This window comes from Notothenia rossii (genome assembly GCF_949606895.1).
Source record: "Notothenia rossii genome assembly, chromosome: 7".
Taxonomy (NCBI): domain Eukaryota; kingdom Metazoa; phylum Chordata; class Actinopteri; order Perciformes; family Nototheniidae; genus Notothenia; species Notothenia rossii.
Window position 1 is genome coordinate 13,318,486 of NC_136905.1, and position 22,679 is coordinate 13,341,164.

The window sequence follows — 22,679 nt, forward strand, 5'->3', positions numbered from 1 at the left end:
TGTACGTATTTCCTTTGAAATCATGACCTTTAATATATTTAATATTTGAACGCTATCTTGCATCATGATTTTACATTTAAAGCCTTTGCAAAGCGTGAAAGCAGCAGCTGGACATAGTTTGTCAAGCTTTTTTTATAGATTTATTTTTCAAAATACAAAAACTAAGAAATGTTGTTGGCAGTTATACAAATTGTGAAAAGATTACAAAAAGCGTAATGACATGCATCAATATGTATTTGGCACATTGTTTGAACATGTTTATTTCAGAAACAAGCCTCTTCTGCATAATATTGCAACATTAAAGCCATCGTCGTAAATGTCAATACTCTTTTTTAAATAATGTATTGTAATGGAAAACACAGTGAGACACGGGGAGAGCTGGAACTTGATGGCAAACACTGATGGTTTATTATAAAGTTATGGCCGGAGAATTCACAAGACATGTGCTGCAGCAACAAGTTGACACAGTGGTTGCCCGACCAATTCTGAAGATCTCTACCCCAGACCCATTTATCTGGTTCTGAGAGAATAATCAACATTCTGCATAACAAGATAAAACAGGCAAAGCATTGTAACATCTCTATCAGCTGACGCCAACAGGCAGGAACAGGGAAACAAAACCCTGAGAGCACAGAAGCCCAAAGTTGCAGGCCTGTGCTCAGAGAGGGCAGTACAAACTGATCAACTGGGTCAAAGGGGTGGGCTTTGAAGATGGTTCCCCAACAACCCAGAAGTGTAAACACAATGTCTTTCTTTTTAATTGTAGGTTTCATGGGTTTGGATTAAGCTCACCATTTTGGTACTTACTGATCAAAGGAGAGAAGCAGTGAAACATTGAAATCCAAACTGTATTTAACAATTAGCTGACCTTGTAAGGCAGGATAAGATAATGTAAACTCAGATTTTGATGTGAGAGTACTGCGTCTCCTCTTCATCAGAGTTGATCAAGTCTCTGACGGCTCTCTGAGTCTTTGACTTGAAGTTCACCTGTGAATAATTGATCTGTAATTCATCCTCACTGGTGTCTGTGTCATCGTTCAATGGATTCGGAGATACGGCTGAGTGTGCTGTGCTGATGTTCTCGTAGTCCTCAAGCCTCTTTTCGTTCTAGAAGAAAACACTGATATACGAGTGACACGAGGAGGTGCACTGGCTCCAGATGTTGAACAGATGTGTATAAATGCAGTGGGGGAAACTGTTACTTGATGCTTGAGTGGCGGCTGAGGTTCAACGCTGAACCAGCTGCAAGTCTTCAGCAGTTTAACACATCAGCCTGCAGCTGGGAGTCTGTTACTGCCAGGTTTCTCTTTGAGCCTGAGCTCCCCCTGCTGGTCTGAGCGCAGCATTACAGCACAGGTGTACACTAAAACTACAACAGGGTGTGAACACAATACTTGCAGCACCTGTCGATATAACTTGATCGAATATAACGATGCAACCATTGTATTAGACTGTGTGCTGCGTCACTGTTTCTGGATTGGATTGTTTTATATGGTCAAGTGTTTCCTCAAATATGTCCATATCCTGTATATTTGTTTTCAGAAATTACATTTTTATGAATTAAGTCATTTGGAAATGCATGTGGGTTTGATATGCAAACAAATGAAGGCATGCACTGTTACTGTATGAATGCACTATTAAATGGTTATTATTAAAACGTTTGTTCTAATTTGCTCTTTTTTCAATCAAAACCTGTATCTGCAACTTAATAATGGCACACAAATATCTGCATTTTCTTTCAATCATGCAGTCTTTGATTCATATTTAGCTATTTTGCAATGTGCTGTTTAGTCTCTTGCACATACAGTAGGTTGTAGAAAGTTGCATAATGTCCAGTCGTCCCTATTATTAGTTGTGCTTAGTGCCGTGTCAGTTTTAACAATATTTTCACAATTACTAATCATTGTTCCTGTGTCGTGTGTTTGTATATCCTCGTATTTCTTATTTTTAGTAAAGTGTATTACCAAATATCTTACATTTATATTATAGCTTTTTCAGTGAAACTCATAAAGTTGATGTCCTACAGGAGTATTTGTTGTAGCACTTTACATAACATTTCACAAAACACTGTTATTTTCTATATTTATTTATTTCCAACAAATATGTGAGCGGGCTTTCATCAAATCATGCACACACACTCCTACATCCCTGACACCTGCGAAACTTATTACCTGTTTATTTTGTTAAGTATTTTAACGATGACATCTGTTTCCTTACAGTGCAGTGTGCACATAGCAACAAAGTAATAAGCTGGGAGATAAATGTTCTTTATTGACGCAGAACACAATTTCCTTCCTGTTAGAGAGTTGGTGCTTAAGAGGATCTTCACTAAGATGTCATTTTTACATGATCAAGAACAAACCAGAAACAATCTAATTGTGTATTTGGTTGTGATATATATATTTATTTGCACCAGTCGTGGCACCTTTAGAGCAAATTTCCTGCTCTTTTGAGATGCTTACTCTAACAGATAAGAAGAGTCTATATGAGGCTTTGACCTCATGTCTCAGACGCTTAACCACTTCTGTCTTTCTTACAGCCAACTAAACTGATATCAGTGCTGTTTGAAAATCAGCCTACAGTTTGTAACATTACGTTCTTGGTTTGATTCTAGAAGAATCCCAGCATAAATACTTATATGTCAAACACCAAGTATCTGTGTTTTAAGAATCAAACTGATTCACTTCTCCTTCATCGTGTTCATCTCTGCGTAGCTCCTAAATGTGGCTGCTGAGGAAAGTTCAGAAATAGTTTCTGCTTGTTCAAAAACATCACACACAATGCCCACTGGCAACTAGTTTGGTAAAGTCTTTACACTTCACTTTGTTTTCACTTATATTTACTTCAACTTGACTGTTTCATTTATGACACTTTATGACTTCTACTGTTTGTGCATGTAAAGTATCACATTGTTGTTTCTTCCCTCTTTCTGCATTGCCTTTCATTTTGTTTCTCTTCACTTCCTCTTTGTTTCAAAATGACAACATGATCTGATGAAACAGTTGAGTACTTGAGTGTGGAAACAAATGTCATATTTGATATTTTTCTGTTTATTGAATATGTAAATCAACAGCTCACACATTTATATTTCATTATAAAATCTGGTGTGGAACATTGTTATGTGGATCCCTTAGAAATGACTGATGGGACTTGCATTAATGTAGTAAAAAGATATTCAAATCTCTATGGTGCTGAAGTCCACACCCCGAACACATCTTTCAAAAGCCATCAACACGCGACACCAGTCTGACATGACTCAGTTGTTGGACTATTACCACTGACCCTTCCATGCTGGTGAAACCTTTATTTGATTCTTTATCAATTTCTGAAACGTAGATCAGTACTGTATATACTACTACTACTAATGTATTTATTTCTTCTCTAGAAACAGAACATATCGTATGCTGAACATCATTGTTGGCTGTAAGGTAAGATATTTGTGCTAGAAAATTCAAATGACTGCAATTCATAAAATGTCAGGCTTATTTTGTTAGTTAATTCAGTCATTTTGTTACATACTGTATATATATATATATATATATATATATATATATATATATATATACATATATGTTTGTTCGTGGTAAGAATAATTGACATACCTTTTAAAGAAGTTTTGTATTTGTTTTATTACTTTCTACATAAAATGTTTTGCAAAACATATGCAAAACATTTTAAATAGTTATCAGTATATTTATATATAGTTTTTTATTTGTAAGAATAATGTGCATACCTTTACAGAATTGCTATCAAAACCAATGCAAAACATTTTAAATAGTTATCATTAGTTAACATCTTCATGCTGGCTCCCTTATTTTATCTTTGAAAGGACGACATTATTTCTTCTTTTTAGTGATGACACCAGTAACAGTGAGAGTACATTGCAATACAAGTTAAAGCAATAGTTTAAAAGCATATATTTGATTTATAACTAATACTTTTCAGTAGTATTCAATCATTATGTTTTTGACATAAGCAGCACTGCTTCTTTACTGTGTGAAGCTTGAAATTACTCAAACTGGGTTATTCTTTCAGCAACAAAAATCAAACGTCACATTTGATCATATTTACTTTGTGAAGTATGAAGTGAAGTTAATATAATTCCCCCTATAAAACATGTACTCTTCTTTACTAGGGCTATTCATATTGAAGTAGTTAACTAGTTAATCAAATGAATAGATTTCATGTCTGTTGTGTGTGTCTGGTGCCTCTGTAGGAATATCAAGCTGACAGAAAAGCATGACGGGTGCTTTAAAGGTTTTCCTCCTTCTACTTCAAGGTAGGGTTTCCAACAATTGAATGCCTTTCGATGTCTTTAAATTACTCACAAAAAGGGTAGAAATGGCAATGAAAATCTTCTGACCCGAGCTCCTCCAACGATGCAACATATATAATAAAATACAATATAAAAAATTGTGCAAGAAATCTATATACATGTAAATAGAATATGATATATACAAGAACAGAATATGAAATTAAATATTGTACATTAAGACAAAATTAAATACGGTTTATTGCGGTGATAACTATTTAGATAAATAAGTAGATCGCAAGATGACAAACAGATTAATGTTTATCGAGGCACTTAACAGAGCTCAGGTGTTTAGCAGTCTTATGGCCTGTGGGATCAAACTGTCCCTGAGTCTGGTATTTGTTTGAATACTTCATTTTTTTTAACCTTGGCAGATATTTAATTTATTGCTTTTATTTCACCCCAGGTAGCTTATGCGTGAAGTGGGAAATCACCATGCCTCAGAGAATAGATGGACTAACTGGATCCTGTGTGAAGGTCCCCTGCACTTTCGGCTTAGACTCAACCTTTGATGGAGATCTGGATGGTTCCTGCAAAGCAATTTGGACTAGTGGAATCATGTTTGGAACAATTGTGTTTGATTCCAGCCTCACTGGAGATCAGGCAATCGGAAAGCTCACAGGGAACCTGCTGAACAAGGAGTGCACCACCATCTTCTACAACATGCAACCGTCCCATTCTGACAAATACTACTTCAGGATTCAGTGTGATAACAAGCTGAAGGGCACCTATCCAACAGGAGTCCGTATCACCACTCAAAGTTTGTATTGTGTCTTTTAATTTTTTCACTTTACACATCTTTTGGTTTCTCTCTTGTCATTTACTTGTTTTTTTTACTCCTCAGATTCACTGGACCAACCTACCATAACTCCATCTACACTGGAGGTAGAGGAGGGGGCTCTGGTGACGTTGAGCTGCACGGCTGTAGCTCCGTGTCCCATCCTTCCCCCAGATCTGACTTGGACCCCCAGGATAGGTGACATTGAGGAGAAACATGAATCTGAATCCATGGTCTCTGTTTTGAACTTCATCTCTTCTTACCTCCACAATGGACAGAATCTTTCGTGCACCGCTCTCTACAAACGACAAGCTGGCAACACCGACCTTCGGTTTGAAAAGTTTATGACCCTCCATGTTCTTTGTGAGTATGTTTCAGGCCTTTTCTTGTTGCTGAGTTGGATGTTGATTTAGTTCACATTTAATCATTCCCTTCATTTGATATAATGTGATGTTATGAAATGTTCCTCTGGGGACTCTCCAGAGCATTTGGATCAAGTTGTGTTAACTAAAACTGCAGACTTGATTATCGAGTGGAAAAAAAGGGGACACTAAACCAAAGTCATTTATGAGCTGACTTGAGTTTATCTTTATTTTTATAATTTAAAGGTCACATATCATGCAAAATGCACTTTTAGATGTCTTTAATAAATATGTGTAGACATCACAAAGTGTCGGAAAATACAACCCTCTCTCTTTTCCTGCTTGCCCACATCTCTAAAAATAGGGGTACAACGGAGCTGCTTACCGTTATTATGTAATATTGGAAATGTGAGCTGGCTTTACTTCCACGGCCCTATCAGAAACGTTGCTGTATCAGAAACAATGTGCAACGTTTTGGAAGTAATATGGTCTGTGTTTACATTAGCAAGCAACGGACTCGGAATCAGCACTTCTCTAACAGGGCTGAAGTAGAGGGGTATGAGGCATGGCTAGAATGGGTGATCTGTTTGGTATTTTGAGCAAAACACTTCAAAGACATGTTTTTCATATTTATGAGACATATAATATAGATGCCTAAAAATAGTATAATAGGAGACCTTTAAAGAGGTTTTTCACATTCTCCCAAAAGTTGGAAAGACCGATTCATGAAGCCATCATAATGCTTTAATATTAACAACCTTGGTAGTGCACACAATAGGGTGTTTTGTACATTGTCATCTCGTATGTCTTTTTGACAAGTGCTATATGAGAAAATTACTTGCACTCTCACATTTGTCTGTCAAAAATGTAACTACATCCAGAAGCTGGTTAGCGTAGCACAGCACAAAGACTGGCAACAAGTGGGGAAACTAGCCTGGCTCTGTCTTAAGGTAACAAAAACAGCTTACTAGATTTTCAATCATCTCTTCCAGATCCTCCAAAGAACACATCAGTCAGCTACTCTGCTACAGTAAAAGAGGGCAGCTTGGTGAATCTGACCTGCAACGGCAATGCCAATCCAGCTGTGTACACTTGGTACAAAATGAATGGAGGTCAGGTGACCGATGTGGGTTCGGGGAAGAGGTTTTCCACCACTGTGTCAGAAGTTGACAGACACTTTTACTGCGAAGTCAGTAACAAATACGGAACCCAGAACTCATCCATCACTCAGATAGACGTACAATGTAAGTCTGATTGAAAAACAGTCAAACAGATAAATATTGACCAGCAACATTTTAAAATATATTTATTTTTGTTTTATTTAGTTCCTCCCAAGGAATCTACAATAATCATTGAGCCTGAAGGTCCACTTTTGGAGGGCAGCTCTGTTTCTCCGCTTTGCAAAAGCCGGGCCAACCCACCTGTGACCAACTACACCTGGTACAAAGGTGATGAAGAGGAAAAGGAGGCTGGATCAAGTTTGGTTTTAAACAATGTCAAACCAAGCAGCAGTGGTGACTACTACTGTGTAGCAGAAAATGAGCATGGGGACCAAAATTCAACACTGATTCAGCTGGACATTCAGTGTAAGTTGATTTTCACAGTAAATACATTGATTTACACTGTCAAGTTCAACAGACTGAATATGGCTCTGCTGTATAGAGAGTAGTACTGTCTCTGAGGCCAAGACTGACAGTATATAAGGAAAACACAGACACTCATCACCGAGGTCACAATATCCATAGATCCACCAGAGCAATAGCCTATAGGCAAAACACAGAATATCAACAAAATATATGAAATAAAATGAACTTACCAAAGCTGAAGTAGATGGTCAACTTCATTCATTTTCTTTCCGTTTCACTGATTTTAATCGCTATACGCTGCTCTCTCTCGTCTCCTCTTCACAACTACACTTTTCGCGGCACACATACTCACAGCCAATCAGCTCTGAATTATGAGATGACTTTTTGGTGGGGTTGCCAGCACTTTGCCCCACTGGTGATTATTTTTTTGGCGCACACAATGAATACAAAAAGACTCTGAGCATGCACAGTGTAGTTTTCACAGTACACGTTCATTTCTACAGTGAGAGAGAGGGGCAGCCCAGAGCTACCCCACATCGCTCAACACGGCAAAAGGCACAATGTGGACACTAATCAGAAGAACGCAGACTAAAACAGCAATGTAGAGAAGAATCAGATGACAAAACATGATCTTTAAATATATTTTAACATATATTTTATACATATTTTTTGAATTATAATTGTAATTGATTTCAGCTGACAGTATGTGGGGCTGTGCCTCATGCCCTGCCCCTGATGACGAGTCACCACTGTGTTATGTACATATAATGCATATAATAGCACTGTTCTAGCGGTAAACACTGAAAAAAGAACATGTTAAGCTGCTGTATACATCAGAAACAATGTGTGACGTATTTTGGAAGTAACATGGTCTGTGTTTACATTAGCAAGCAAACTCAGAGCTAACACTGTACTGGAGAGAATATGTGTAAAGAAGCCGGATATAAAAGGTACTGTCCTTGAGGTAAACCCGCAAGAGAGAAAGCGTTTGAGCTCCATACTGTTTCAGAAATATTGCCTAATGTAGTTTGGAACATAACATGGTGTTCAATGGCAGCGTTCAGCAGAGTTTCTATGGTTACGCAGCCTTCTCTTCAGAGCTCACCGCTTGCATGCAGACGCTCCGAAGGGGCGTGGCCAGGAGCTGCTCGGTTACATTTAAAGTGCCAGACCCATAATCAGCACTTTTGTAACAGGATTGAAATAGGCCCCATAATATATTGTTAAAATATTGCGTAATAGGTGAGCTTTGAATCATGTGAGGATGTTGTGTTTGGTTTATTTTCTTTTGTTTTATTATTAAGATGTTATTTCCAAACACAGAGAATGAAGGGGTTGTTGTCTCAGTTTTCTAAAAAAAGGCAACTCAAAATGTAAATGTGTCTTTACATAGACTGTGATTCTCAAACTGTGCTTCTTGTACCATTGGTGGTAAGCTACTCCAACTGGCCTAAATCCTTATCTTAAAACCAAGACATTCTTTTTTATTTTGAAGTGACTGACATAGCATGAACTATTAACATCAGCTAAACACTATGCTTTTCAGATCTCCCTAAGAACACCTCGGTGTCTGTTGACCCCTCTGGTCCGGTGCAGGACGGCAGCATTGTAACTCTGACCTGCACTAGCATCGCCAATCCAGCAGCAGTGAACTTCACCTGGTTCAGAGCGGCTGGAAGAGAGAAGAAGGTGATGGGCTCTGAGAGAGACCTCACCTTCAATGTGACTAAACTCTCAGAAGATCAGTATTACTGTGAAGCTCTGAATGTCCACGGACCTGGCATCTCAGAGCGTGTCAGCTTTGACGTCACATGTGAGATTGATACACTTTTTTAAATTAAAGGCAATCCTTTGTTTCCATTAAACAAAATGAAATTACTTATTTGTCTCAGTTCCTCCAGAGATCCTGTCTTCTTCCCGTTGCATCAAGATTTCATCCATGATCCGATGTTCCTGCTACAGCCAGGGGAACCCGCCTCCCTCCCTGGTTTGGAAGTTGGCCGGAGAGCCTGTCAATCACTCTGCTGCTATCCCAATCAGGGAAGAGTCCCTGGGGAACGTGGGCATGAAGAGCATCATCACCCTGTACGATCTGGACGATGACACGCTCTCTCTAGTCTGCCTCAGCATCAACTCACTGGGCTCTGACAGTTTTACTTTTAACATTTTTTTGCTTAGCAAAACTGAGCAAGGTAGAAGAATTGCGAGATGGTGAATTTGTATTTGTTAATAATCTGCCTCTCTGGTTTTAATGATCAATGTGTTTTGTGGGGACTTTTCAGGCTTCCACTCGTTGTCTTTTGGGATCGGTTTTGTAGTGGCAGCTCTGGGGATGCTGCTGGTGTGTGTACCGCTGCTGATAATCTCCTACCGGTGAGAGACAACCTATTTTTTCAAAAGCTGGTTCAAGAAAAAATTGTAAACACATTTTGAGGGTGTCATCAGGGGTGTAACTTGACTGGTGACCAGGCTGGCAGCACATTTAAGCAGTGCAGCCATGGCCACCTCAGAACATTGCTAAATATCACCATGAAATGAAAGACTTTAATATAAAATTATAATAAATGTCTCGATATTGTTGTGTGTGTTACTTTTAGGAAAGGAAAAGTCATCTCTTCCTCGGACAAGGGAAAGGCGGAGACATGCAACCCTGTAGTTACTGATGTGGTGAGTTCATGTTTTGCGCATTAAAACAGGAAGCTTCACTGACCCAACAAAATGTAGTTTTTGCTTTTTAAACAGCGGTGAAAGTTGTCTCAAAAAGTCATTATACACTATGTCAAAAAGGCATTGTATGGTATGTTTAAAAACTTTTATTTTTAAAACTCATGCTATAGTATGTTCTACAAAGTCATTGTCATCTATATAATGCTTTCAAGAGTATTTGTTTTGTATGCCATGACAAATGTTAAAATAATCAGAGTCAGTAATCAGTAAAGCATGCAGAACAAAGTGCTTTAGAACATGGTTCATATGAATAAAAACTGAAATATAATGCAAAGATAATACAAAATAAGAAGGTAGTAAAACACAATAGATAGAAGTGAAAGTATATAAAAAGCTAACATGAGATGAAACAATGAAACCTAATTAATAAACATACTAATCATAATAATAGAAAAAAAAGCACCAAAGGTCACAAGTCCAACTTTAATTTGTGGAAAAAAAAGCCCTTAAAACCCTCGATGGCATACTGTTGCCCTCAGGCAACAAACCACTTTCTTCAACCTCACACTGGCCCTCTAAATATTTTTATTTTTTTAAATATACACAATGTCACCTGACATGCTGGTGTCCAATAAAATGAGGGAATTATATGGGTGTGGCATTTTGTCTGGGGGTGGAGCAGTCCTTTCTGCAAGCAAAGCTGCAGGGGACTCAGGGCCACCACTTGGTAAGATACATTTCACTTTTTAACATATTAGAAATGTACACAACCTAAAATGAAAAATACATGCATGTGCATGAATACGTAAAGAAGTATATTTGATTGTTTAAAGACTTATTATGTATTTATTAATTAGCTAAAACTATGTTTTTTGTTCGTTGCCTCAGGGCAACACTGCGCCACTTGGACCACATTTTTCCAGGCAATATCATACAAGTGTGCAAATGTGCTCAGCTGTAAAATGATAAACCTGATCAATGTTTTTACTTTACCATCTACTGATATGCACACACACACAGACACCAACCCACACACACACACACCCAAACACACACACCCACACCCACACCCACACCCACACCCACACCCACACACACACACACACACACACACACACACACACACACACACACACGCACAAACAATGATATAAACACACATACACCCCCCCACAAAGAAAGAAAGACAGACAGACAGACAGACAGACAGACAGACAGACAGACAGACAGACAGACAGACAGACAGACAGACAGACACACACACACACACACACACACACACACACACACACACACACACACACACACACACACACACACACACACACACACACACACAGAGAACACCTTTTGAATTCATATTGTTGTTTTTTCTATGTCTTCTGAATTGTAGAAATCCTTGGTGTTTCAATACCCTCGTAGCACATTGTTGCCCTGAGGCAACAAACCAACCCCTGGTGGAGGGGTGTGAGGGGGGTCACATTTTATAATTGAAATAACATCAGGGACCCCTAAGCTCCTAAAACACATGGTGAAACATTTTTTTCCTCCCAAAATAAAAAGTCATGCGATAGAGGGTTAAAGAAGTCCGTCAGGTATGCCATACAAAAAAACATATTGCATTTTAGTATGTTATAAAAGTATTTCAGAATTAATTCTCATAAAAATGTTTTGCCATGAAAAATGTGTAAAATGTCATAGTAATTTATTCTAAAATAAATTCACTGTATAGTTTTTCCATATATATGTAAAAAATAAAACATAGTATATTATGCCATAAAGACATCTCATCATTTGGTTTGACATACACAATGAAATTTAATTAAAAAACAAGTGCGCCATAGAATGTCCAAAACATAATTGAATGACATTTAAAAAAAGGAAACGATGAACGGTTGGTTTACTGGCTAACGAGCTTATTTCCCAAAAGGGTTCTGTTTGACAATGGGCCTTATTGTGCACTACTACCTCCTTTTCTACATCACTAAAGCCACTCTTTTGTTTTCTGTAGATCAACTCTTCAAAAGTGGATGTGATTTATGCTAATAAAGCTTTTCTGGAAGAGAGAGAAGTAGCTGAGGAAGAACTTCTCCATTACGTCAATGTGGACTTTGCTAAACTGCAGGCCCATTCAAAGGGTGAGCCTGGGGAAGGGGAGATCAGAGGCCTGGACTCAAAGACGGAGTATGCTGAGATCCGTCTGCAGTCCAGAGGAAGCATTGGAGGAGATGCAGAGGAAGATGAGAACGTTTCTGACACTCAATTGGAACAAGAGAAGACGCCTTAGTCTCATAGACCTTGAGGTGAAATGTTTATGGCTGACGTTTAAGGGAAATGTTAGTGAAACACAGCAATGTGCGCTTCAAACTGCTACAGCACTTCACCATACAAGCAGATCCCCGCTGAGCTAAAACTGCAGAAGCGGTAGTAGATACTGTTCTGCATGCAACCTATTTAAAACGTAGTCACACTTGCTTCAAGTTTATTTCTGGACTTTTGTAACTGTACCCCTTTTTTTGTGTCCATAAGATCCATAGCAAAACAAAATCACTATAAAATGAATACATACTGTATAGCAGATCGTTACCCTGGAATTTCCTCCTTTGAAATCATGAATTTTACTAGATTTATTATTTTAATGCTATTTTGTCTTCCTGATTTTACATTAAAAACCTTTGCAAAGTGTGAAAGAAGCAGCTGCAGCTTGTCACAGTTTTTTATAGATATAATTTTTCTCCAAAATACAAAAACAAAGACATGTTGTTGGCAGTTACACAAGAGGGGAATTCAAAACCCTTCCCTTCAAAGCCGCTGTGCTTGGGTTGGCACTGGTCTCTCCTAGACCTAGCAGTCAGTAGTATATTCCCCTCAAAGCTGCGGGGTTTAAGGGGAATGGCCACGTGGCAGCTTCGCCAGGCCCTCAACTTATCAGACTAACATCACCAGCGTCAGGCTCTCAGTTCACAGTTTTGAAGGATGGGTATCCAATCTCCATGCAGTGTTGGTGAATAGTTATGTAATCATCACTCAATGTTCTGTGTAAATCTGTGCAATGATGAGGCCCGAGCCTGGCGGCTGAGGTTTGCTGCTGAACCAGCTGCATGCCTTCAGCAGTTTAACACATCAGCCTGCAGCTGGGAGTCTGTTACTGCCAGGTTTCTCTTTGAGCCTGAGCTCCCCCTGCTGGTCTGAGCAACACCTGCCGATATGCAATCCAATATAACAATACATATATTTGATTAGACTGTGTGCTGAGAAGTGGTTGCGTTAGACTTCTTCGTTGTCCGTCATTTTGACGGACAGGATCGTAAAATTTCCGTCATAATCCATTATTACCCGTCATTTTATTTTTGATGTTTTAATGATGAGATGAGACATATTTAATATTTATGTTTAGGTACTGAGCAGCAAATGTTCATTCATTCATAGTTTTTTTATGATTCATACAGAACTTTTAAGGGCATGGAGAAAAAAAAAGATGAACAGAGACACCGACCGTGTGGTCACTTTTCATGTCAACACGAACATGAATGATTTATTTTTTCCTGCACTGACAGCACAGCAGAGCAGTGGCGGTTCTAGACCAATTAGACTGGGGGGACCACTGGGGGGCCAGTTATTTTCTGAGGGGGGCACAATAAATGCAGGATGAAAAAGAGAACTAGACAGTATGAAGTAATTGCGCATAAGAAAACAATGCAATACAGTTATTGGTATTTGTTTCAGTACACTTATTTATTTCAGATATATCTTATAGTTATTACCGTTATAGTATATATATATAGTTATAAAACGGATAAGTCAAATCAAGCAATCTGATTGGTTATTAGCCGTGATATACTGAGCGTATACCACGGGTAGAATTGTAAGTTACTTTTCACAACAAGTCAGTATCCCTCCGCGCCTGAGAAACACAGTATACAGTTGGGCTAAAAAGCAAACTGCAGTTTGCTTTTCAAACTGGAACAAGAAAGCAGCGGAGAAGTAACGGGGCAGCAACCCTCCTTTTTGACGCAGCGGTCCAGACATAGACATCAAACGGCAAAACATATTCAGTGTGCAGTTCCTTTGGCATTAGGGCAGGGATATCTAGATACTCTCCAAGGTTTGACAGAATGAATTGTGCTACTTTTAAAGCAAGCAACGATGTTTTCAAATCTGTAATCAAAGAGGTCCGCAAAAACGCTATCGACCAATCAGATTGCTTGATTTGACTTGTCAGTTTTATAAATATATTTAAATTTCTTCCGTTACGAAACAAACTTACAAAGCATAAGATGGAAACATTTAAGATTAACTTCGACCTCTAGGGGGGTCTTACTATGGAGGAGTGGATTGAGCAGTGCCTATCTCCAGAAAAAAAGCACCTAAATTTCGACATGCAGAGCAACGTGAAGAGCAGGTAGACCAACTGGAAAAGTACCACCATTCAAAAGCTTTCTGATGCGGGTCTTGAAACAAAGCAGAGAAATTATGACCGTTAGTGGCCACAGGTGCGAAAGCTCTCTCCAGAGCTACTGGAACCAGAATCTCGGGAACCGGAGAAAGTGGAGCAATATTCTCGCCACGCCAAGCAACAGCCTAGAACAACCTCAACCTATACAAGTCACCACGTAAGCCATTCTACTGATGCTGGACAGTTTTTCAGTGGCTGCACAATAAACGGCAATATAGAAAAATGAATGTAAATAAATAGCCAAATAATGGATCAACGCTCTCTGTCTAATATGTTCACTAGCTATTAGTGTTGTTGCATAGCAACCACCTCACACTAGGTTTCGTGCAGAAGGCAACGGAGGGACTATTTTATTTTGAACATCATTATTTACTAATAAAAACTATTTAAATTAGAGTGTGTATTTTTCTTTCATATTGCCACACTTGGTAACCGTTTTATAAAAGCAATAGCTCACTTCAGCCCGTGATATATGCTCATTATATCATAGCTAAGGGAGTTGTCGAACCTCCGCTTCGCGTCGGGCCGAACCACGCCCATTAGCTGTGATATAATGAGCATATACCACGGCCTGTCGTGAGCTATTGCTTAATTATAAAACGGACAAGTCAAATCAAGCAATCTGATTAGTTCTTAGCCGTGATATACTGAGCGTATACCACGGGTAGAATTGTAAGTTACTTTTCACAACAAGTCAGTATCCCTCCGCGCCTGAGAAACACAGTATACAGTTGGGCTAAAAAGCAAACTGCAGTTTGCTTTTCAAACTGGAACAAGAAAGCAGCGGAGAAGTAACGGGGCAGAAACCCTCCTTTTTGACGCAGCGGTCCAGACATAGACATCAAACGGCAAAACATATTCAGTGTGCAGTTCCTTTGGCATTAGGGCAGGGATATCTAGATACTCTCCAAGGTTTGACAGAATGAATTGTGCTACTTTTAAAGCAAGCAACGATGTTTTCAAATCTGTAATCAAAGAGGTCCGCAAAAACGCTATCGACCAATCAGATTGCTTGATTTGACTTGTCAGTTTTATAAATATATTTAAATTTCTTCCGTTACGAAACAAACTTACAAAGCATAAGATGGAAACATTTAAGATTAACTTCGACCTCTAGTGGGGTCTTACTATGGAGGAGTGGATTGAGCAGTGCCTATCTCCAGAAAAAAAGCACCTAAATTTCGACATGCAGAGCAACGTGAAGAGCAGGTAGACCAACTGGAAAAGTACCACCATTCAAAAGCTTTCTGATGCGGGTCTTGAAACAAAGCAGAGAAATTATGACCGTTAGTGGCCACAGGTGCGAAAGCTCTCTCCAGAGCTACTGGAACCAGAATCTCGGGAACCGGAGAAAGTGGAGCAATATTCTCGCCACGCCAAGCAACAGCCTAGAACAACCTCAACCTATACAAGTCACCACGTAAGCCATTCTACTGATGCTGGACAGTTTTTCAGTGGCTGCACAATAAACGGCAATATAGAAAAATGAATGTAAATAAATAGCCAAATAATGGATCAACGCTCTCTGTCTAATATGTTCACTAGCTATTAGTGTTGTTGCATAGCAACCACCTCACACTAGGTTTCGTGCAGAAGGCAACGGAGGGACTATTTTATTTTGAACATCATTATTTACTAATAAAAACTATTTAAATTAGAGTGTGTATTTTTCTTTCATATTGCCACACTTGGTAACCGTTTTATAAAAGCAATAGCTCACTTCAGCCCGTGATATATGCTCATTATATCATAGCTAAGGGAGTTGTCGAACCTCCGCTTCGCGTCGGGCCGAACCACGCCCATTAGCTGTGATATAATGAGCATATACCACGGCCTGTCGTGAGCTATTGCTTAATTATAAAACGGACAAGTCAAATCAAGCAATCTGATTAGTTCTTAGCCGTGATATACTGAGCGTATACCACGGGTAGAATTGTAAGTTACTTTTCACAACAAGTCAGTATCCCTCCGCGTCTGAGAAAAACAGTATACCGTTGGGTTGAAAAGCAAACTGCAGGCAGTTTGCTTTTCATACTGGAACAAGAAAGCAGCAGAGAAGTAACGGGGCAGAAACCCTCCTTTTTGACGCAGCGGTCCAGACATTGACATCAAACGGCAAAACATATTCAGTGTGCAGTTCCTTTGGCATTAGGGCAGGGATATCTAGATACTTTTGAAGGTTTAACATATTGAATTGTGCTACTTTTAAAGCAAGCAACGATGTTTTCAAATCTGTAATCAAAGAGGTCCGCAAAAATGCTATCGACCAATCAGATTGCTTGATTTGACTTGTCAGTTTTATAAATATATTTAAATTTCTTCCGTTACGAAACAAACTTACAAAGCATAAAATGGAAACATTTAAGATTAACTTCGACCTCCGGGGGGGTCTTACTATAGTATGGAGGAGTGGATTGAGCAGTGCCTATCTCCAGAAAAAAAAGCACCTAAACTACGACATGGAAAAGTAGCACCATTCAAAAGCTTTCTGATGCGGGTCTTGAAACAAAGCAGAGAAATTATGACCGTTAGTGGCCACAGGTGCGAAAGCTCTCTCCAGAGCTACTGGAAGCCCAATCTCGGGGACCGGAGAAAGTGGAGCAATATTCTCGCCACGCCAAGCAACAGCCTCGAACAACCTCAACCTATACAAGTGACCACGTAAGCCATGCTACTGATGCTGGACAGTTTTTCAGTGGCTGCACAATAAACAGCAACATACACATTAATGTAAATAAACAGCCAAATAATGGATCAACGCTCTCTGTCTAATATGTTCGCTTGCTGTTAGTGTATTTGCATAGCAACCACCTTGCACTATGTTTTGTGCAGAAGGCAACGGAGGGACTATTTTATTTTGAACATTATTATTTACAAATAAAAACTATTTAAATTAGAGTGTGTATTTGCCACACTTGGTAACCGTTTTATAAAAGCAATAGCTCACTTCAGGCCGTGATATATGCTCATTATATCACAGCTAAGGGGCGTGGTTCGGCCCGACGCGAAGCTATTGCTTAATTATAGTTATAGTACAATTTTTGCACTAACACCATATCATATTTATATAAAAATAAAGGCAATGAACAGTTACATCTCTACTTTACATCTACAATTACACGGATACAATAGTTAAACTCACCTTTAATTATCGTGATAGTCTCTCGAAACGTAGGTTTCAATCAGTCTTTCTTGGATGCAACAGCATCGGATGATCCGAGATGAAAAGTGTTTGTTTTTCGCGCGCTTCAGCAGGACAGTGAAAGTGAGTGCACCGCTCTAATGGGTCCTGAGTGCACCGCTCTAATGGGTCCGACTAGAATGATGAATAGCGTTAGTTCCGCCTATTCCGTCATTCAATAAATCGTGTAATAAATCATAAATTTTTCATTTTTTTCACTTTTTTCACTCTTCATTTTTAGGGGGGGGGCAAAGGGGGGTCAGAGGTCAGTGTTAGGGGGGCACTGTCCCCCCTGGCCCCCCTCTAGAACCGCCCCTGCAGCAGAGGGGGGCAGAGGCCGCTAAAAACACTGCGACCATTGTGCCTAAACAGGCAAATATGAACAATGCCATAGTTTTAAATGAGACAATTACAATCAAAATATGAACAAAACATTTACAAGAACAATTCAATTGACCTGCTGTAGCTCATCTTAGCTTTTCTACAGATGTCGAAGAACATTTTGCCATCTTCCCTCCTCAGCCTCTTAAACTTACTGGCTTGTCCTTCATCCTCCACCCACCGCACCAATCCCTCTTTTTTCAGCTCGTTTTCTCCACACCATCACAATTACTGGGCTTATTAAAAAAGCTTCGGACGATCAGCTGCCGTGACATTTTGCGATTGCTAAAGCCGGTTAAACAACAAGGTAATCAACGAGGTCAAAAACAAGACGAGACAATAGCTACTTAATATACACACACTCGCCATCAACTGGACAGGGGTGTGAATGACTAAATAATAGTTACAGACTACAGTAGAGTACAGTAGATCGCCCTCAGTCTACCTGGCCACTAAGGATGTAATATAATGTGGGCCGCTGGTGGACATTTTGGCGCTGTTCCGAGTTGTGTTCTAATCTGTCAAAATGACGGACTGCTTTCAGATTTTCTCCGTCATTGATAGAAAAAATCCGTCATTGACGGAAAATATTCGGTTAACGCGACCTCTGGTGCTGAGTCACTATTTTAGTTTAGTCTTGGATTGTTTCATATGTCCATATCCTGTCTATTTGTTTTCATAAATTACATTTGAATGAATTAACCCTCCGGTATCACTGTGGACGTTTTGTCCATATGGGTAATTTTTCACTTTTCATTTTGCAATAACTTTGGTTGTGTTGGTGCAAATGGCCTGACTTTTTGTAACAAGGATATTTTCTCGATCTATTTTGGAATTCCGATTTCAATTTTTCAAATCGGTCTTTAATTCACTGTGTAATAAATCGACTACGCAAATTAGTCATTCGAGACAAAAATGTCCACTGCAAAATACTTTGATAAAAACATTATATTAAAAGGTTTTTTTCACAACTTTTTTGTGTTCAATCTTTAAAGCAACTTCCACCCTAATAGAAAATACCAAAAATGTAATCATTTTCAGGATTTTAACCCTTTAAAGGCCATTTTGTATACTTGAAACCGCTGTCTTTTTTCATGATGAAAACAGAAAATGAGTTATTTTCCCAAAAATAGATATATGGGGACTGGCTCTTTTTTTTTTAATAACAGTCTTGGATATGTCAAAGATTAGCAGCAAAATTGATTTTTTTTGCATTATTAGTTTAGTTTAAAAAAGTTACACATTAGTCATTCGGGACAAAAATGTCCACTTTTGATCAGGACTGAAGTTGATTGAAAGATTTAACCCCAAAAAGTTAAAAAATATATTAATTTGTTGTCATTTTAGAGCAGTTCTAAAGCTCTAAAATGACAACAAATTAATATATTTTTTAACTTTTTGGGGTTAAATCTTTCAATCAACTTCAGTCCTGATCAAAAATACCACATTTTAAATTATGTTCAGGATTTTAACCCTTGAACTGCCAGTTTGAAAACATGACGTAGCTTGGGAATGAGGGAGTGAGAGAAAAAGAGAGAGAAAGAAAGAAAGATATGAGGCGAAAACTGCGACTTGCTGCAAACCAAATCTACTGTATATTGTTGTCTCTGTACACACACACTGTACATCCACACACACACACACACACACACACACACACACACACACACACACACACACACACACACACACACACACACACACACACACACACACACACACACACACAAACACAAACACACATACACATACACACACACACACACACACACACACACACACACACACACACACACACACACACACACACACACACAAACACATTTCTCAGCTGATACCACTCTTCCACATCCATACCAACACACCTACATCATATTAGTTGCATACATGTATTTCAATGGCTGTCAGGGCCCCGTTGAACAACAGGCAAAGAAACAAAGAAATGACAAGCATGTAATTCAATGGTAAAATGTCGAATCTGGATATATACAGTAAAAAGGACAAATTGAACTATTTTCCTCCAATATAAAACCCTGAAATTACAAAATGCATGATTTTATACCGGTATGGCGGAGAGATCAAAAGATGTGGTTATAATGGGAGTGGATGGGACACGAGTGGCTAATGTGTACGTTTTTTGTTTAATCTGATTCTGTGATTGATCAGGACTGAAGTTGATTGAAAGATTGAACCCCAAAAAGTTAAAAAATATATTAATCTGTTTTTGGAAGTGGACATTTTTGTCCCGAATGACTAATGTGTGAGTTTTTTTGTTTAATCTGATTTTGTGCAAAAACTAATAATCAACCAAAATCAATGTTGTTGCTAATCTTTGACATATCCAAGACTGTGATAAAAAAAAAAAAAAAGCCAACCCCCCCAACATTTATTATATGGAACATAACTGCCTTTTTGTGCATGTTTCTCATAGAAAACGCAAATTCATGTTTTCAAACTGGCAGTTTAAGGGTTAAAATCCTGAACATAATTTAACATTTGATAGTTTTGATCAGGACTGAAGTTGATTGAAAGATTTAACCCCAAAAAGTTTTAAAAAATATGAATCTGTTGTCATTTTAGAGCAGTTTTTGGAAGTGGACATTTTTGTCCCGAATGACTAATGTGTAACTTTTTTGTTCAATCGGATTTTGTGCAAAAAATAATAATGCAAAAAAATCAATTTTGTTGCTAATCTTTGACATATCCAAGACTGTTATAAAAAAAAAGAGCCAGTCCCCAGATATGTATTTTTGGGAAAATAACACATTTTCTCTGTTTTCATCATGAAAAAAAACAGCGGTTTCATGTATTCAAAATGGCATTTAAAGAGTTAAAATCCTGAAAATGATTACATTTTTGGTATTTTCTATTAGGGCGGAAGTTGTTTTAAAGATTGAACCCAAAAAAGTTGTGAAAAAAACCTTTTAATATAATGTTTTTGTCAAAGTCTTTTGCAGTGGACATTTTTGTCTCGAATGACTAATTTGCGTAGTCCAATCGAATGATACCGGAGGGTGAATTAAGTCAGTTGGAAATGTACATTTGATATGCAAACAAATGAAGGCATACACTGTCATGAATGCACTATTAAATGTTTATTCATAAAAAGTTTGTTCTAATTGGCAATTTGTTCAACTTAATAATAACAATGGCACACATATCTTCATTTTCTTCCCATCATGCAGTCTTTGATTCATATTTAGCTATATTGCAATGTGCTGTTTAGGCTCATTACTGTATGTACAGTAGGTTGTTATTGCACATATAGTAGGTTGTAAATATTTGCATAACTTCCAGTCGTCCCTTTCATTAGTTGTGTTTATTGTCGTCTCAAGATGTGTGTCAGTTTTAACAATATTTTCACAATTACTAGTCATTGGTCCTGTGTCGTGTCCATATTTGTATATCCTTGTAATTTTTGGTCATAGTAAAGCGTATCACCAAATATCTTGTATATTTCTGATACCTTTGTCAGAGAAACTCATAAACTTGATGTCCTACAGGAGTATTTGTTGTAGCACTATACATGTTTTACATGTAATAAATATCTATCTTTATTTATTTATTTCCAACAAATATGTGAGCGGGCTTGCATGAAATCATGCACAGACACACTCCAACATCCCTGAAAACTGCGTAACTTATTACCAGTTCTTTTTGTTAAGTATTTTAACGACGTCCAAAATTTCCTTGCAGTGCCGTGTGCAAATCGCAACACAGTAATAAGCTGGTAGAAAATGTTCTTTATTGATACAGAACACCATTTCCTTCCTGTTAGTGAGTTGGTGCTTAAGAGGATCTTCACTAAGATGTAGTTTTAACATGAACCAGAACAAACCAGATACAATGCAATTGTTTATTTGGTTGTGATACATATATTTATTTGCACCAGTCGTGGCACCTTTAGAGCGAATATCCTGTTCTTTTGACATGCTTACTGTAACAGATAAGAATCTGTCTATAAGTCTTAGACCTCATGTCTCAGAGATTTAACCACACCTGTCTTTCTTGTTAACTGACATCAGTGCTGTTTCACTTTCTCTGTGTAATTAAATGCTTGTAGAAAAATCTCAGCATAAATACTTGTGTGTCAAACACCAAGTATCTGTGTTATAAGAATCAAATGATTCACTTTTCCTTCATCGTGTTCATCTCTGCGTAGCTCCTACATTTAGCTGCTCAGGAAAGTTCAGAAATAGTTTCTGCTTGTTCAAAAACATCCCACACAATGCCCACTGGCAACTAGTTTGGTAAAGCCTTTATACTTCACTTTGTTTTCACTTATATTTACTTCAACTTGACTGTTTCATTTATGACACTTTATGACTTCTACTGTTTATGCAGGTAAAGTGGAAACAAATGTCATATTTGATATTTTTCTGTTTATTGAATATGTAAATCAACAACTCACTTTTGAAAACACATTTATATTTCATTATAAAATCTAGTTTGGAACATTATTATGTGGATCCGTTAGAAATGACTGATGGGACTTGCATTAATGTAGTAAAAAGAGATTCTAAACTCTATGGTGCTGAAGGCCAAACCCCGGACACATCTTTCAAAAGCCATCAACACGCGACAACAGTCTGACATGACTCAGTTCTTGGACTATTACCACCACTGAACCTTCCATGCTGGTGAAAGCAGGAATATCAAGCTGACAGAAAAGCATGACGGGTGCTTTAAAGGTTTTCCTCCTTCTACTTCAAGGTAGGGTTTCCAACAATTGAATGCCTTTCGATGTCTTTAGATTACTCACAAAAAGGGCAAAATATGCTTTTTTTTTTTAAATTAAGGTTTTTGTGAGTGTGTGCTGTTAATTTGGACGGGTTTGTTTTCTTTTAATTATGTTTACATTTCTGCTTAATTTTCTTTATTTTTTTTCAAGATGAGCTACAGTGTAGAAATGGCAATGAAAATCTTATGACCCGAGCTCCTCCAACGATGCAAACA

The 22,679-nt window shown here is 38.2% G+C and overlaps 1 protein-coding gene across 1 annotated transcript; it reads left to right on the plus strand.

The window, feature by feature from the left end:
* Nucleotides 1–4,747: 4,747 nt before the first annotated feature.
* On the plus strand, nt 4,748–11,992 carry LOC307046328 (B-cell receptor CD22-like; the record flags this gene model as incomplete). The annotated part of the gene is made up of 9 exons (XM_079692726.1): nt 4,748–5,072; nt 5,157–5,453; nt 6,445–6,696; nt 6,778–7,038; nt 8,585–8,851; nt 8,931–9,230; nt 9,321–9,411; nt 9,636–9,705; nt 11,717–11,992. The coding sequence occupies 9 exons, from the start codon at nt 4,748–4,750 to the stop codon at nt 11,990–11,992; spliced, it is 2,139 nt and encodes a 712-aa protein (XP_079548852.1).
* Between the last annotated feature and the right edge of the window lie 10,687 nt (nt 11,993–22,679).